Below are 18,892 nucleotides of genomic sequence, written 5' to 3' on the forward strand. Positions count from 1 at the left end.
GTCTTCGTTAACGAAATGATATTAATTGCTAAAAAAGTGTACCAAGTGAAGTAGCTGTCTTAGGTAAAAGATATTAAATGCTCATGTAGCAGAGCTTCCATTTGTTCCAATTTATGCAGTTTATAAAAGAGACATGAGTTCAATCTGAAATTTTGGTTTCCGTTGTTTTATTTCTACCATTTCATTTTAATATCGAATTTTATTTTGATGGGAAAACACGTGGGTGGGAAACGGTGTTGTGAGTGCTTAAATATAGGAGAATTCTCATGCAAATTTAGCTAATCATAGATTAAGTGAATGATTGCAGTGAAAAGAAAATATTACTGTTTTCCAATTGTTTATTATAACTATTTCAATTTCACACTGAACAACATCCATCACAAAAAGAGTAATTTCTAGGCTGTGTAGGATTTGTCTTCTGGTGTGGAATATGCAGTCGCTTATTCGACATAAACTGGCAGACAGAACATAGGATAAGCAAATATGCCAAGTAATAGCGAGATATTACGAAAAAGCCAAATAATATTGAGGGTGATGTTAAGAAAAAACGTCAGAGTATGTTGTAATTTTATACATTACGAGCTCTGTAATCATATTTACAACAAAACAATAAATGTCAACTGAAAAATTAACTTACAATCACAAAATTGTCTGAAGTTAAATTTAGTCCTGTTATGATTGAAAACATTTTTGATGGTAATTTCTGCTTTCTTAATGAGTGCCGTTTCTTCATTGCCAAATCTCATCATCTTTGTAGCATCATTTTTTTAATTCCTGTAGCTTTTTCTTTTTGCTCAATATATTTAATTGCAGTTTCTAGAGTCGTGACTCCGTAATGTGAAATTCTGCAAGACGTAACAGTTGGTGCTTGATGTTCAGCTGCGTTTTCATCACAACGAACAAGAGCAGTGGCGTAGCAAGGGTGGGGTAAGGGGGACATCTGTCCTCTGGCACAGCATCCAGGGGGTGCAAAATCGATGTTATGAAATTTTAAAATGAAGTGTTTTTGATTCTTGGTGCACAGAAAGAGGCAGAAATTCTTCACTTGTACCCGGATGCTGAAAACTCTAGGTACTGAACAAGAGCTACAGTTTCTTCATCAATTATTCCATATTGATCATTGTCATTCATCCAACTTTCAATTTCTTGCAAAGGTGCATCTTCACATCCAGGAATACATTGCACTAAAGGTAGAATGGTTTCTTTGGTTTTTCCGTTTTCATACATACGCCTAGCAGCTTCTATGATTTGGCAATTGTTGTAGCCTATACGTCAGCCCAGGCCCATGCAACCCAATAAGCAACAACCTTTACATTGATGCCTTGCAGTTTTTCAATTATATCTTGTCATTCTTCAGTTTCTTCTATCACTGTGGACAGTAGCTTTCTGCAATAGTTCCTTTCTATTGTTTCCAAAACACCTGGGTCCAGAGGCTGGCATATGGCGATTATATTGGGTGAGGGCAGAAACATTGCTTTAATGTCACCATCTTAAAAACTAATATATATAATAATAGCATTACTAATAGCTGAATAGATGAAAACCAAAGGTAGTAACATACTGAATTTCAAAATAAGATGTTTTCACTCTCAAAGGTGCTCTTCTGAAAATATTTGGTTGTTATGCACAGCCTAGTGGAAACATAAGGAAATATATCACCTAGACTTTAACTTTTATGTTAAAATAAAACTTAGTTTTACCTCAGAATATGGTATTTAATTCTTTCTTACAAAACCTTTAAACACAACAAATATATATGCAGGGTGTATATGGAACACCTCCAAAATTCTGTATATTCATTATTTAGCAGCAAAACAGCTTTCCTGTGTTTTTTTCTTGTATGTATTGGCAACATCATTATTATGTTCGATGAAAAATTCAGCCATGAGAGAGTTGATGGTCTTTAAGCTTAAATAAAATAATTAGATTAAAAGATGGAGTAATTTAACTAAATACAAATTTACATGCAACATAACAGACTTAAAAAGCCGGTCTTGGAAAATTTCACTGCTTATCCATGTGACTTTCTGACTAAAATATTTAATGGGAAGAGCGTTTTTTGAAAGTGCTTTAAAGACCAAGATTTTGGGACTTTCCAATCATTACAAAGTCCATTTTAAAGTTAGTTCTAGCATTAGTGCATGCTAAAATTGTCAGCCTTTCTTTACTACGCTTATAGCCAGGAGCTGCCGCTTCAATTATAACTTCTTGACTCCATTTCATCAAAATTCAATGATAGTTTTTAATCACAAACATTTAGTTGAGAGATACTTTAGCTTGTTTTCTGTCAGTCAAGTCCACTGACACTTTCTGTGAAATCTGTGTTTCTCTTTATTGAAATCATTATGAAACTGTAAAACCTTTTGCTGTAAAATAGGCCCTGAAATAGGCCCACCTTTGTCCCTGCACTATATAAATCAAACATGCAAAGCATCACTTTCTTTTTCATAGTCACATTTCTCCTTTTAATGAACATTCGGTAACTCTTGATGCCCATAATTTTTCTGTTCCTATTCCTTTCCTTTTCAAGTGTCCTACTGGTATTTTTCAAATGCCAAAGTAATTGGCTACCTTTTGTCATTGTCTTGATTGCCATTGTCTTCTGCCTGTCTCTTGATTACCTGAAGTTTTTGTTCATCAATACAACCTTCTTTCTTTTCATCACCATTCTTTCTGTACTTGTTTAATTTCAACTTTTAAACACCACAACAGTGTTTATCAAATTGGACATCACACAGTACAATGCACAAACAGTAATAGACGATAAGCTCATCTGCATACAATGATAAACTGCACTGCACTGCACTGAATGACAGACAAATGAGTCATAGTGTAGACGAGCATGCCAAGCAATACAGTTGGGAGCAACAACAAAAACACTATGTTCACAACTTGCAGTTCTTGTTGCCAACCGATGCAATTTTTTTCTCCCGATTGTATGTCAGATAAGCGAGATTCTGCTGTAGATGCAAACTAGTTTTCTATTAGAAAGGACACTATGATGGCATGTGCATTATGTAATTATTTGATACATTATTTTTGTTTACAGAAAATTTGTATTTTGAAAGCTGCATTGAATACGTGTACTAGAGTTACCAGATTATCAAATCATTATATGATCTGAAAGGCTGCATGAAATCAGGAAAACAAAATTATCAAAGTTTTTATAAAAGTAAGCTATATGTAATATTATAAAGCAGTATTTAGTAAAAGCAGTTTGTAAAGCAAGTTACGAGAAAGAATGCATGCAACAAAGGTCTATTCTGGAATGTTCAATATTTTTGAACAAAATACAGATAATTCTTCTCATTTAGAAATGTATAGTGTTAGAGACGGTGCCAGCAAAGTCTTTGTAGCTACGTAGCTGAAAAATTTTGAGAAATAATGTTATTTTTTGACTCTGCAGAATTCTGTAATGTTGTTTTCTTGAATCCTGCAAATAACTAATATATAGAATAATAGTATAACTAATAGCTGAATAGATGAAAACCAAAGGTAGTAACATAATGAATTTCAAAATAAGATGCTTTCACTCTCAAAAGTGCTTTTCTGAAAATATTTGGTTATTATGCACAAGTGGTTATTTAGTGGAAGCATAAGGAACTATATCACATAGACTTTTATGTTAAAATAAAACTTAATTTTACCTCAGAATATGATATTTAATGATCTTTCTTACAAAACCTTTAAACACAACAAATTTATTTGCAGAGTGTTTGTGGAACACCTCCAAAATTCTGTATGTTCATTCACTTGTTCAAAGTAAGGATTATACCTTGTGCGAAAATGGAAACTTGGATAATATGCATGAGTATGAATCACTTCTGGTAGTGAAGCATTCTTCCGTGTGCACACATATACAGGAATATAAATACTACTTTGATATTTGTAACTATCCCAGGAATAGAGAGTCTGGCATGTAATGAGGTAGAGAAGCCCATGACTCATGCTGCATTTTCAGTAGAAGAGATATAAAGTCTAGAACATAGAAAGGTTTTTAAGGAAAGAGCAAAAATGAAAGTAGTCATGAAGATATAGGTGATAAATCATCTTAGCAATTACTTTTTTCCAGGATATCGTAGCCAAAATGTTCAGTGATTTGCATGTTTGGTAATGGTTGTTTTACTGAAGAACTTAGCATTAATTCTTTGAAAAATTCCTTCATATTATCAATTTCTAAATTTCTGGTGGAATAACGTTCTGGAGGAGAGACAAGGAGCGATTAGTTTGTTCATTAGTATTTTACTTTCCAGACTCTGAAGCTTGTTCAAGTTTCTGTCACAGGTTAAACACATCACTGAAAGTATATTGCTTAGAATAGACTTGATGACAGTAAGAAAGATTTTACATCTGATATGATCTGTTATAACATAATGCATAAAGAATATGCTGCAAAGGCCAGTAGTTAACCAAAAGTAGATTTTTTAATCACATCATTCTGTTGCCTTTTGCTGTAAGCTCCTGAATAGCTAAACCTAAAAATGTAACTGTTCTTCTATAAACATAAACGCCGGTTAAGGATTTATTAATAGAGCACAGGAACAGTTACGAAGAAAACGCACATCAGAACAGAACATACACTAAAACTAAACACCTAAGATTTACAATTAACACTTAAAATTAAAAGTTAGTAATTAAGGACACATACAATGACCTATCCTCAATGTAGCTGGAGGTTGACTGACTCCACTAGTCGCTCTCTTCTCCATGAAATGGCATTTGATAAAATAGTTTGGTTGCAGTCAAAGTATTTAATGGTAGTAATTTTGTCAGCACAAATCTTTCCTGGAAGAAGTTGGTATCCAAAAGAGTATTTAAAATTAGTAATTTTGTTTGCATCAACCATGCATAGGAGTTGGTATATACTTAACTTATTTGTAATATAAATGGGAACCGAACTTTCTTAAAAATATTTTTTGAAGGGGGCCTTTCTGAAAGAGGGTAGTGCCATATGCTATGTCATAATCATTTACATACTTTTACTATGTATTTCTTACCCTTTGTTTTATCAGAAAAATTTTGTTACTAAAGGCTTAGTCATATATTTTACTTATATGAATAATAATGATGGACTTTTTAAGTAGTTAATCTGATTTTTCTTCTTAGTTAGTTTTCTACTTAGTTGTTAAGTTATTTATGTGTCTGTAAACTCTGTATGGACTATGTGCATTTATTGTCCTGTATATAATTAAGCATTTTATATTTTTATCCTCTAGAACTTCTATGCTTTTAAAATGAAGTCATCTGTTCAAGATTCTACAGGTGAAGGATCATCCACTGGGACTAAAAGAGCATTACCATACCAAGTAAATATTAAGATTAATCTGCATATAAGTAGTATGCATTATGTTGCAATCAATGACATGATACTGATTGAAAATTGCTTAACTAGAGCTCGTAGGGCATTAGTATAATATATTTGCCACAGTTACAGCCTTTATCCTTCAGGGAAGTCTTTCCATGTTCTGAAAGTATTTTCTTTAATTCTTTCTGCAATATGGCAAATACATTTTGTGACAGTTTGATCTCGCTCTAACTTACCCCAGATATATTTGGTTAGGATGATTATAATTTTATAATATAATAATTTAATTTTATAACCCCGCGAAACAGACCGCTAATTCAAGCGTCACCGCATGAAAAGAAAAATTAATATCCACACTGCTGTCAACATGTTAATGAGGATAATTATAGAAATAAAAAGTACATAAAGAATTGTTTAAAAGAGGAATAAAAAGAATCATTCTATATGGTGCTCCTATGTGATGGAACAGGGAGGAAAAGACGGGAGTCAAAAGTATACAGATCCAAAGAGTGGCTTTGCTGTTTATCATTGATTGCTACAAGACAGTGTCGGCTGTAAGCATATAAGTTTTGGTGGGAGTCATACCCCTTGATTTAAAGGCATATTTAGAAGTTCAAACTTATTTTACACAGAATTTATGGAAGTTTAAATATAAGTGATATGGGTATTGGTATAAAAGAAACTATTGTCATCTCACAAGAACAGAAAGTTTTAAATGGAATAAAGATAGCTCACAAGGTTGTGGCTTAGAAATGTTTATTGACGTCTCGGTGATTACAATGCGGAGAAATATGAAGATAAAGTTTTAGATTAAATGAAATGTGTACATTCTTTGAGATTAACTTGTCAGCTTTCAAAGACTCTTTAATATGGGTGGACACCTGAATAAGAAAAGGCAATTTGGGAGATTGACCTGCCTCAATTTATACCGATTCCCAAAGTGTACTGCAGGCATTAAGAGTGGATTTTGAGAAACATGGATGTAGCCTTTTGGCAATAGATGGCACTGACCCATTGCACCTGTTTTCTGATGTCAGAATAATGGGTTGCTACCTTTGGCAGGATTCTCGCCAAGGTTAAAATAAAACTTTTTGCCAAAGAGAGTTGACACTAATAACCGGGGTAACCATAGCAACACCGTATTAGGATTTAAATAACACAATCAGTTAAGCTAAGAAAACCACCTGGAATACTTCAGAATGGAAAATTTAATTGCTTCATAGGGGGTCTATAGGCTTTTTTTCAAAGCAGAAAGGATATACATTCAGTGATCATCTTTCACTTATGCAATGTTAAGTGCTGTAATGAATTAATACTTTCTATTCGTTCATTGCCTTCTGTTGCGGCAAAGCCAGCGAACTATTAAAAATAACGTTACCCTTTTGTGAATGGCATCACTTACGTTTTTGTATTCATAAATGTTTTTTTGCTTGTTCTATATTTTATTTTTATGTTAGGAAATAAATAAGTATAAAATACTATCTCCTAATATCTGGTGCCAAAAAAATCATTTACAAAACAGGACCTTAAACTTATACTTCCTACTGTTGAATTATTCTTGCTGAATTATTTTACTTCCAACATTAAAATTTAGTTTTTTTTCCCCCCTGTTCTACTACTCGGGCAATGGCGCCAACCGGCGAAGCTGTAGACAAAATGACACAACTGAAACAAAAGTGAAAAGACGTGCGAAGTAATGTTTCTCGCTTTTCCACTGAAATTGATACTTTGAACAATCATATCTCAATTGAGAAAGGTGAATATATTTGTAATCGCTCAACAACTGCTTTAAATGATATGAAACTAATAGATAATGAAATTCACAACTTCCTTTCTGACGATGAATATGAAAGGGATAATTTGCAGTGTGAAAACTACATGATACTGGTGAATCCGCAATTTTCAAAGCACGAAAAATTATTCACAACAAATTATCGCCAACTGCAAATAATGTTACTGCTTCGAATATCAATTCAATGATTTAGCGATGACATTTGGCGACCCTTTTACTACAGCGCCTATGTCGCAATCATATACAGTTAAATTGCCAACAGTTAAACTACAATCATTTACAGGAGAAATTGAACAGTGGCAATGTTTTTGGGAATGGTTTAAATCTTGTATAAATGCCAATCCACATCTTTCTGTTATTGATAAACATGTTTTCCTCAGAGGTTATTTAGATGGTGAAGCTAAACGCCTTGTTGATGGAATTAGTGTAATAGGAGACACCTATGAAACAACAAAAAAAATTGTTGGAGGAAAGATACGGAAATAAAGATCGTTAGAACATTTAAATGTTATTCAACACCCATCTCCTACGCATCTAAATGAGCTTTACATAGAATGTAACAGAAGAATTCAAGCTTTAACTGCTCTGGGTGAAAATATTGAAGCATACGGTAGAATCCTAGTGGCAAAAATTATTCGTGCATTCTCCAATGATATTTATTGCCGCTCGATTATCTATGCCAAGCGTGAAAAAATAAACGAAGGTGATACAGTCAAAAGTCGTTAATTCAGACTCGTCGGGACTTTGGGAATTCCAGATTATCGATTTTTCCGGATTATAGATTATCAGTTTAAATCTCGTAAGATGGCATGCAGAAATTACAAAATAAAAAATATGAAACCGTAATTTATGAAATAAAGAACAATTATGATCTAAAGGGTATCAAAATTTACAAAAAGAAAAAGCTTAATATTTATTTGTTTACTTTACATTTCTTTCAATGTAAGTTGTTTAAGTTGCTTCATTTCATGTGACAATACTTTCTCTTTAATTCTATTAAACAGACATAATTTCTTGTTTAGTTACAAAGTTCCACTGTTCAAGTCCTATAATTGCTGTGTCGAGAATACCGACTAATTTGTCAATCGAAATGTTTTCGTTTTCAATAACCTCTCTCTCACTTTCTTCACTATCGGAAGAGAATTATAATGACGAGGAACTTGATTTAAATCATATCAGAGTACATCAAGATGAAATACTACATTTAGTAAGGAATTCTAAGCCAAATAGAATAAAAACATCTGCCCTGAAGATAAGGATAGTGCTGACAGATCAACTTCCAATTCATTGCGCGTTGCGGCGTTTCTACCCCCCTACCGCAGAGCAGCGTGAAATTGATAAACAGATTTCGGATTTCAAAACATACTTTCGCTTTTTAGATCCTTTACATATTATTAAATATATATCGGAAATTCTATTTGACAAAATCGAAAGTTCAAGCTTACTTTTATAAAATTGCTCTAACAGTCTGCAAAAAATAATAAGCAGGATCCAATTCGAAGATTAAGGAACAACGCAATCTGCAACATTAACTGAATTAGATAATTTTAGCTTGGCTTATACCGTCCGTTATACATTAAACGCGCATGCGTAAACGTATTATGCTCTTGCTCACATGCATATTGACAGCCGTAAAAGTCTTACGCGCACGCGTAAACGCGACACATGCGCAGAAAGTTTATAGCTTTGAGGGCCGGATTATGGGTGTCCGAATTAATGACTTTTGACTGTATTACTAGATTGATACAGTTCTTGGCAGAAGAAGTGGAAGGTATAGTTCAGCACAAAGAATTAAAGGTATGTCTTTTTCTGATCACACCGTAAAGTGCACTGTAGAAAATTTTAATATCCATTCCAAAACAGTAAACAAACGTAAGAAAATTTCACCAGTTTGTGCATCTTGTGATACTACAGGACATTGGCTTCAGTATTGTGAAACTGTTACAGACTATGATACTTGTGTTCAGAAACTTAAAACTTCAAATCACTGCTTTCTGTGTACTAACCGTGGTCATAGAGTTTCAAACTGCCCAAGAAAAAATACTGCATGATGCACTAAATGCAAGAAAAGGCATCATGTTTCTATTTGTCCTCCTGTTGAAAACAATCAACTGCAGATAACTAAAAGTGCTGTAAATCACATAACCTTTCCTAAAACAATTTTCACACATTTGCAAACTGCTCATGTGTACGTTACCATCCCCACAGGCATTACTAAATTAACACGCTGCATTTTAGATGGTGGTAGCCAAGCAAGTTTTGTTCACACAAACCTCATTGAAAAACTTAAGCTTAACGTTGTCAGTTCAAGCATTTGAATCTTTTACTTCACAAGAACAACATAGATGTGTTCAACTGTCACTTTCAAGTTTATGGAGCAACCAAGCATTTTCGATCTCTGCATTTGAAAGCTCCAATTCCTACATCCTACTGCTCCACCAGAAATAGTTCACTTTGCTCAGAAGAAAAGATTGAGAATTGCTGATCCACCAGATGACTCTTCACTACCCATAGAAATACTTATTGGTGGTGATCATTATTGGCAAATTGTTTCCACAGAAGCTCCAATCAAGCTTTCAGAATCTTTTGCTATGATACTGTCAGTGTTTGGATGGGTTCTTAGTGGATTAAGAGTAAATACTACAATCGCTGAGAAGACTTCTGTCCATCAAGTTTATGTGCAAGTTAAAACTGATTGTTTAAATGATCAGGTACATCGCTTCTGGGAATTAGACTCCATAGGGATACAAGATGCGCAGAAACGGAGAATGTCTACTCGCAATGAAGAAATTTTATCAGAATTTCCCAAAACTTACAACACTGAAGACAATTGAAGAATTGTGTCTAGAAAACCATTGGTTTCACCTTTGCCTACAAATAAAATTATAGTGGAAAACATATTTTATTCTCTTCAAAAAAGACTTGCATCTAGTGATGTGTTAAAGACACAATATGACAAGTGCATACTGAATTACATTGAACAAAAGCATGTTGAAGTTTGTTCCATAGATGAATCCAATGAGAAGCCAGTATATTATCTTCCTCATCATGCTGTAAGAAAGAAAACGCAATCTGAAACCAAGTGGAGAGTTGTGTTTGACGCTTCCTCGCATGCTCCACAGAAATTGTTTCCACAGAATGATTTCACTGAACGATACCTTGGAAGCTGGCCCGAATCTTCTTCCTGAAACTATTGGTTGTCTACTAAGATTTTGATTGAATGAATTCTCTGTTACATGTGATGGTAAGCAAGCTTTCTTACAGTTGTCACAACATAAAAAAAATAGGGACGTCGCAAAATTTTTGTGGTACAAATTAAATTCTGATTCATTTCAACCTACTACTTTTACAGATGAAATAACTGTTTACAGATTTACTAGTTTACCATTTGGCCTTACTTGCAGTCCGTTTTTACTCTGTGCTGCCACACGAGAATTGGCTGCAAACCATATCGCAGAATTTCCAATTGCTGCACCAATGATAGATAAACATGTCTATATGGATGACTTTCTTGCTAGTATGGAAACTGAATCACGCATTATAATGCTATATCACGAGATCAAGAATTTAATGGCTCTAATGAAATTGCCTATGGAAAAATGGGCTACAAATTCTTTGAAACTCAAAGATGTACTACAAACACATGAAGAATCTCACAAAACAGAAACAACCGTCTTAGGTATTGGCTGGAATACAACTTCTGATACTTTGAAGCATGCATTCAAGACTTCCCTCTGTGTTTCTACAGACAAACCACTTGAGATGGTTACTCCGCTGCATTGCTAGTCTTTATGATCCCTTAGGACTTTTTTCACCGTTTAGTATTCTTGGGAAAATCGTATTCCAAGATACATGGATTCTTGGAAAGAAATGGGATGAATTACTATCTGCTAATTAATCAATTTTATGGTATGCAGCTGTGAAAGTACTTGATGACATTTGCTCCCTTCAAATTCCTCGATGCATAGGCATTTCATCACATGTTCCTTTTGCTATTCATGTGTTTTGTGACGCGTCTGAACATGCCTATGGTTTAATGGTTTAATTCTGTACATTGTTACCTTTAAAGGTGACCAATCGAATGTGAATTTAGTGTGTAGTCGCAACAAACTAGCACCTATAAAGTTACCTTACCTCGTTTGGAGCTCTTGGCAGCTCTAATGGGAGCACAGTTGTTGCAATATTTCTGTGCTGAAACGAACATCTGTTCGTCAAATGCAACATTGTGAAGTGATTCTCAAGTTGTCTTAGGTAGGATACGCAGTGACCCCAACTAATGGAAAACTTTTGTTAGCAACAGAGTAACAGAAATTATTTCCTATACTAATCCTTCATAATGGAGACATTGCCCTGGCAAAGATAATCCAGCTGACAAACTTTCTCGAGGTGTTTCATCATCAACACTAAAAACCTGGAAATTTGGTGGAATGGCGCTCCATGGTTAGTCAAATCTCCAGAATATTGGCCTCATTCTGATACTATTTCTAAAGGTTACAGTCATAACTTAGAAGCGGCCCACCAGCGGCCGAGCGGTAAAGACGCTGAACACTGGTAGTTCGGTCTGAGGTTCGAATCCCGCGAACGGGCTGGCTGCATGGGCGTTTTCGTGGTTTTCCCCATGTGTAACGTGTATACGAGCCAGTTTCCCTTAGAAAGTCCTCCACGAAAGGCATCCCTCCCCTTAGGCAGATAGCCCTCGTGTGCTTTGCCATAACTGAATAATCCAATCCAATCCATCCATAACTTAGAAGCAAAGAAAGAAAATGTTCAGACCCTTCACATTGTATCTACTCAACCAATCATTAAGGTTGGAAACTACAGTTCTTACTTTCGATTGTTACGCATAACATCCTGAATTCTTCGTTTTATTCACAACTGTACAAAACAGGAAAAGTTAGTGGGTGAGTTATATGCCACAGAACTGAATCAGGCTCGTATTTATTGGATACAGACCGTTCAGAAAGTATCATTTCCTTCGGAATATGAAGCTTTGTTGACAGGAAAATCACTCCCTAAGAAATCAAGGATAAAACAACTTAACCCTTTTTTTCAAGAACAATGTTACACTTCTTGGTGGTCGACTACAGTTTTCTGATTTATTTCATGCTGGGAAACATCCCATATTATTGGAAGGTTCTCAGTATTTTACAAGCCTACTGATACACCAAACACGTTTACGAATGCATCATGTCAATGTTCGGATTGTACTTTCTCAGCTTTGTTCAGAATATTGGATATGAAGAGCAAGGCAAGCCATTAAAAAGTTGATAAAGACTTGCCTTCCATGTAAAGTACTGAAATAAAAGAGAAGTGAACAGATAGAAGCTCCATTACCAGCTGAGCAAATTCAAAAGTCATCTCCTTTTGAAACTTCCGGAATTGATTTTGCTGGACCACTCTATGTAAAAAATAATCACTCCGTTACAAAAGCTTACATTGTCATCTTTACATGTGCTACAACTCGAGTTATCCACTTAGAATTAGTGTTCGATCTGCGTACTGACGTCTTCTTACTTGCATTACAACGTTTTGTCTCTAGACGTTCACTTCCTCATACAGTGTACACTGATAATGCCACAACTTTCTGTGCTGCGGACAAAGAGCTGAAATTATTCTGGGATACTATATCCTCTGCCAAGGCACAACAGTTTTATGCCCACCACAACATCAAATGGAAATTCATCGCCCCACGAGCGGCTTGGTGGGGAGGATGGTGGGAAAGAATGATAGGCTCAATTAAGCGAGCCTTCGGAAAACATTAGGTAAGGCTCTTTTGGATGACGCTGGTTTGATCACCGTATTATGTGATATTGAAGCCATTCTCAACAGTAGACTGATCGTCCATGAATACGGAATAAAAGATGACTCTGAGGAAGCTTTAACACCCTCTCACTCCCTCATAGGAAAGAAATTAACTACTATTCCTTCCAGCCCCACAAATCCTGAAACAAATTTAAATCGTATGTGGAAGAATCGTCAGCATTTGATGGACTCATTTTGGAAAAGATGGCAAAAGGAATATTTGATGGACTTGCGTACATTTCATCAAGTGCAGAATCCATCTGAAACAAATAAAATCCGGAAAGAGGACATTGTCCTACTCCAAGAAGATGTTAGACCTCGCCACACCTGGAAAAAGGCCTGTGTTGAGGAGCTAATTCTTGGCCATGACAAGAAAGTCCGTATTTGTGTTCTGCGCACCAATGGACGTACCATTACCCGACCTGTGCAGCTAGTCATCCCGCTCGACGTTGACCGGGGGGGGGGGAGGATGTTGTGGCAAAGCCAGCAAACTGTTAAAAATAACATTACCCTTTTGTGAATGGCATCACGTACGTTTTTGTATTCATAAATGTTTTTTGCTTATTCTATACTTTATTTTTATGTTAGGAAATAAATAAGTGTAAAATACGATCTCCTAATAGCCTTCTGCAGATTTAATAAATTTCATTTCCAATATTTGAGAATGCTGATTCGCTTTTTGATAAGATTGTAAACTCTAGGATAACAATTATTATTAATCAGAGCTATCTTTCTTTCTTCCCCCCTTTTTTGTGCCCTTGTGTTGCACTGGTAATATTTTTATTCTTGTCTTATTTAGGAATTTTGATTTGCCTATTCTGTATTGGACATTATAAAATTTTTACCACATTAAAAAGTAGTAGGAGCTGTAAAATAAAAATATAATTCAGTTGTTTTATAGCTAATTTTTTTGTATGATAACTTAAGACGACCACCTCTTAAAATGACCAGTTTTTTTGAAACAATACATAAAGCATTGCTTTTAAACAATCGTCTTCATAGAAAACCAAATCTATTAGATATGTTGAAGATTGTCTTAGAAAGGCTGTAATCAATTCTGTAAATTTCTTCAATTTAAATGATATTCGGCATAACTAGAACCATACCTGCCAACTTTTACGAATTTTTCGTAATTTTTACGAAAATGCGTTTGTCTTTACGATTTTACGATCGTAATCCATTTTTTACGATTTCTTTCCTTTTTCAAGTGTTTTTAGTGATTTTTGTCGAAATTTTAGAATATTTTGCCAATTCCGCGATTTTCCCCAATTGCATCGTGTTTTACCGCCAACTACCGACTACTTCGAATCCAGTAACCTGCGGTTTCTCCCAACTCGCCACTTAACCAGCCAGTCCAATGCGCTGAACTTGTTTCTCCCACTTTTTTCTTTGTGGGCGCCAGATTATTTTTTTCGCGTTCGCTTCAGCAGCAAGGGAATTACTCAGCTCGGACTCAGCGAGTGTGGATTGTTGCATTCTTTTTTTTTTCACGTGCTAAGAATTTTCTTAAAATGTCGTCGTTACGAAATGAGTTCAAAAAATCCGTATTCTCAATATTTTCGGCCTGCCTACAAAGCCGAATTTCCAACAATTAAAGAATCCTTCAAAGAAAATAACTATGCATTTTGCAACGTGTGCGTGTGTGACTTCATAATGAGTCACGGTGGAAGAAGCGACATTGTGAAGCATGTTAAGTCTAAAAAGCATAAAGTTAATGCTTCGGCTTCGACAACGTCAAAGAAAGTGGATGATTTTTTTTAAATTCGGCTACGAGTTCGGATGCCGATGTCATTTTGGCAGAGTGTTTGTTTACTGCATTCCTCATCGAACACAACGTGCCGCTAAGCGCTGCCGATCACGCCGGTGAACTTTTCAGACAGATGTTTCCTGACTCTAAGATTGCTCAGAAATATGCTTGTGCTCGCACGAAAACATCTTCTATTGTGAACGAAATTGCTTGCGATGCGCAAAGTAAAACGATAGCTGCACTCCAGAATCAAAGAATCTCTAAGGCATTTTCGGTGTCAATCGATGGCAGCAACGTCTTCTTTCTTCGAATTTGAACAAAGCATATTGTAGTTTTGTGTTAAGTACCATTAAGATTTTTGAAAGTATAAATACCCTTCTACAATCAGCTTTGCCAAAATCTGTCCTGCGTATCCAAATTCTTAATGATCTTTTGAAAGAACTTTATACTAAGTTTGTAAAACCGTCCGTTGTGAAAAACAGTGTGTTGATTCGGTTGCCTATTATAGTTTGGCAAATCAAAAGGATGGCAATGATCTTATAATTGGAAATCAAACCAGGGAACTTGTAAATTCTTTGCAATAATTTTTTTGTGTAACATTAAGTTCTTGTTTTATGTTTCCTAATAAATTTTTTAGTTACTACTTAATTGAGATTTACTAATGTAAGTATAATTTTCTTTTTTCTATTTGTATAAATTATTTTTTTAATATCAAAGCATGATATTAATTCTTCGTGTTCTTCTGAATTTTGGAGAAATCTTCTGAATTTTTATCTTTAGATGTTGGCAGGTATGCTAGAACATTTGCAGCCCGGGGCGGACTCTGAATGTGTTAGCCTAGGCAGTCTGTGAATTTGTCTCGTCTTGGTATAAACAGATGACTGAATGTAAAAACGACAAAGAGAAAAATACATTAAAAAATCAACCTTTAATTCTGAAAAAAAATTTTAATTTCATCATTTTAAAATTTAACAAATATTTGTTTGCAAAGCCACCTATTACAGAGTACTATGCTGATAGTACAGAACTATTTCTTAAATACAAAATTAATCATTTGTAGTTCTATAATGATTTTTATTTAAAAAAACACTTATCACAACTGGAAACACAATTGTGGGAAAAAAAAAAATTCTCAGCAGTAAAAAATTACATTATCTGCAAAACTGTGTTTTAGAACAAATAGTAAAACATCAATAGGACCCATATTTCATATTCCTGTTTTGCTTTTTTTAGTAGTAATAACGGAAATAAAATTTTGAAACACTTCTCTCTAGCTCCTCAACTGAGCTCAGCTTATATTCCTGTTACGCACTGCAGTGGGTGCAAATAAAAGCAGCTCGTATTACAAATTTACGTCTGACAGATATAGCTCGTATTTGGAAAGGAAGAATTGCTTTTGCTTAATCTCGCTACCCCCCTGTAGGTTTAATGCACCGAGATCACAATTTAGTTGATATTCGTAATTTTCAAGTTGTGAATGAATAACAATGGTGTAAGAGTGTGTAGCTGTTGAAATCTCGCAGTGATTCCTTTGGATACTAATCTACAGAAAAATTTATTTTTCTTCTTAAATTAATTTCATAAAGTAGTTCAGAATCATATTGTTCTTTATTTGCTTGAAAGATTCACAGGACTAACCTCCATCAAATATTATTTCATGTGAGATTGGTGCCTCAAAATTATGTTTTCTGTGGCAAACTAGTCCCCTCTAGCTACACTACTGTGTCTGACATCACAAAAAAGAAATGAAGATGAAATTTTCGTATATAATTAAAAGCCTTAATTAACTTTATAAGAAAAATACAAAGAAAATGGAACCAAATTATCTGAATAAAAATGTGTGTCTAAATTATAAGACATATGACTACATTGTAAATTTAAGTTCTGATTTCTGCATTTCAGCTCTTTATTAGCACTTGGAAGTAGGTCTTACAATTATTACTCAAATGGAAAAATTAAAGCTCTGTTCTTTTTAAAATAGGAAACTAAGCCACATACTGTAATACCTATGATAAGGAACTCGCTGACCAATTATCTATCGATATGCAATATACTTCAACTTATGCACCATAAAGAATATAAGGAGCAGTGTTGCAAATCATGCATTAACTTCAAATGTTTACCAGTATTAAAACTATTTATTGTTGAGATCCATTAGCGGCCCACGGTAATATTGCTGAAAACAGCTAGATCAACTCCATTTCACATCCCGGCGAATGAGCTGTCTGTACGGGAGTTTTTCGTGGTTCTTTTCCCAAGAAAAGATGTATACTTTTATAACATGTAAAAATACAACCAGGATCTCTTGAAGTGAGGCTTGTAACATTAGCAAATTAGGTTTTATGGATGAAAAAAAGTATTAAAAAAGGCATGACATATTGTTTCGTATATGATACTTTTTGGAAGTATAAATGAGATCATATATTTTCGATTTCATAAAGATTCCGAAGATTTATATAATACCTTCTTTATTTAATGAATCGGTAACTGAAACTGGAAATGGTACTTGCATAAGGATGCCGATAATCAGTTTCAAGGAGAAACTGAGCTTCAGTTTGTGCACGTTACCTCTTGCTGTGGCACCGTTATGAAGGCATACCAATTTGATTGCATCCTTGCCTCATGATAAAGTTCATTGAATTACCTTAAAAAAAATGATAGTTCAGCATTCTAACCATTATGTAACTAAAGACTGTTCCCGTCACTGGGGGAACTTTAAATATATTTCTTCGAAAATTCATTCTTCAAAAAAATAGCGAGCTATTTTTTTACATTTTTAAAAGTTTATTGAGGTCATTATGTTTTAATTGAAAATGATTCATGCAGGTTTAATCTTCTTAAATAAAATGAATTTTAAAATAAATCTTTCATGCAGTAGTAAAAAACATGTAGAACTATGAGACGTAAGTTTTCACATTTTTTCATAGTACACACCTTAAAATATATTAGTTTAATGATAAATAAAAAATACTGTACTCAGGAAAAAAATCTGAAAACTAACAGCCTTATGAGTAGCTGAAAGATTAAACCGCTGAATACTGGAGTTCGATCCCAGGCTAACGGTTAGCTGCAGGGTTGGTTTTCCCCTTATGTTAGGTAAAGACGAGCCACTTTTCCTTAAAGGCATCTCTCTTGCATGCTTTTCTATATCTGTATAACCTAACCAGAAAACTAGCAACAAAAGAGAATAAAGTATGAAATCTCCTTATACAAATATCTCATTCTTTTATAATCGTTTAGAAGTACCATACAAAATATTCTGCAACAATGAAATTATCAGAATGTATTCTTTTTTAATACTAACAAAAGTGATGGTTGAAAAGGATACGGCATTTCGAAAAGGAGCACTTTTGAAAGTAACTCTGCCTAAAAAAGCAGATAACTTTTAATCCAGTTTTCAATCGAAAACTTGATTTTGTGCAGGACCTCCACAAAAGTCAATAAACGTATGCAACCACCTGGTGGGCCCCCAACAAATGTTCGTTTACTCATTCCTTTCCCCCTTTTGAAAATTTGTCTCCATGTGACTAATTTTTATTTCAAAAATTAAATCTATCTGCTGAAGGAGTTTTTATTTTGATAATGAAAAGATTCAAAAAACTGAAACGTGTGTTTAGAAAAGAAAGGTATCTGCGAGAATCATCCCATTCGTTATCTAATTACAAACTTCCATGCAAGAGGTTTTTATTTCAAATAATATTCATCAATATCAGTTCTCAATATTGATGCTTTCCTTGTTAATTGTTCTGGGTTAATTTCTGTGTTATGTGCTTTTCCATGTTAATTGCTCAATTTTTACTCAAAGTGATCTCATTAAATATAATGGCTTCAAGGAATTTTCGACTTACTTATAAATCGTTTTCTATTTTTCACCACAATCTTTTCGATGACATAAAGAACTTAAACATATTTCAAAAGCAGTTTGTGTTTTTAACTTAAAATTACGGGCCTATTAATCTCTTTAAGCTTTATTTCAACTATTAAAAAGAACTATTTTATACCAGATTGTATCAAACGAAACAGCATCATCTAGTGTGTCCACCTTGGTTTAGCATGCAGTGCAATTCCTGCCATCGGTTATTATCAATAGAAAGCTCATTTAGAAAGACTTATCCTTAGTTTCAAAGTGCACCTCTTTTCCTGGATATCTTCGCCCGGATGTAGTAATGATGCCTTATCTTCAAAACTATTAATAAATTTGAATCCATAACCCACGATTGGCTGAGTAGGTGAAATCATGGGACAC

At 34.4% G+C, this 18,892-nt stretch overlaps 1 protein-coding gene across 3 annotated transcripts in view; it reads left to right on the forward strand.

The window, feature by feature from the left end:
* Positions 1-18,892, forward strand: part of LOC118190719 (CWF19-like protein 1) — a 229,445-nt gene that overhangs the window by 99,612 nt on the left and 110,941 nt on the right. For all 3 annotated transcript variants that reach the window (XM_085807349.1, XM_085807350.1, XM_085807348.1), the window contains exon 9: positions 5,217-5,306. In XM_085807349.1, coding sequence (XP_085663475.1) covers positions 5,217-5,306 — 90 coding nt within the window. The remainder of the gene's footprint in view (positions 1-5,216; positions 5,307-18,892) is intronic.

This window comes from Stegodyphus dumicola, chromosome X1 (genome assembly GCF_044657685.1).
Source record: "Stegodyphus dumicola isolate Sdum_Otavi_A_Nest chromosome X1, ASM4465768v1".
NCBI lineage: Eukaryota > Metazoa > Arthropoda > Arachnida > Araneae > Eresidae > Stegodyphus > Stegodyphus dumicola.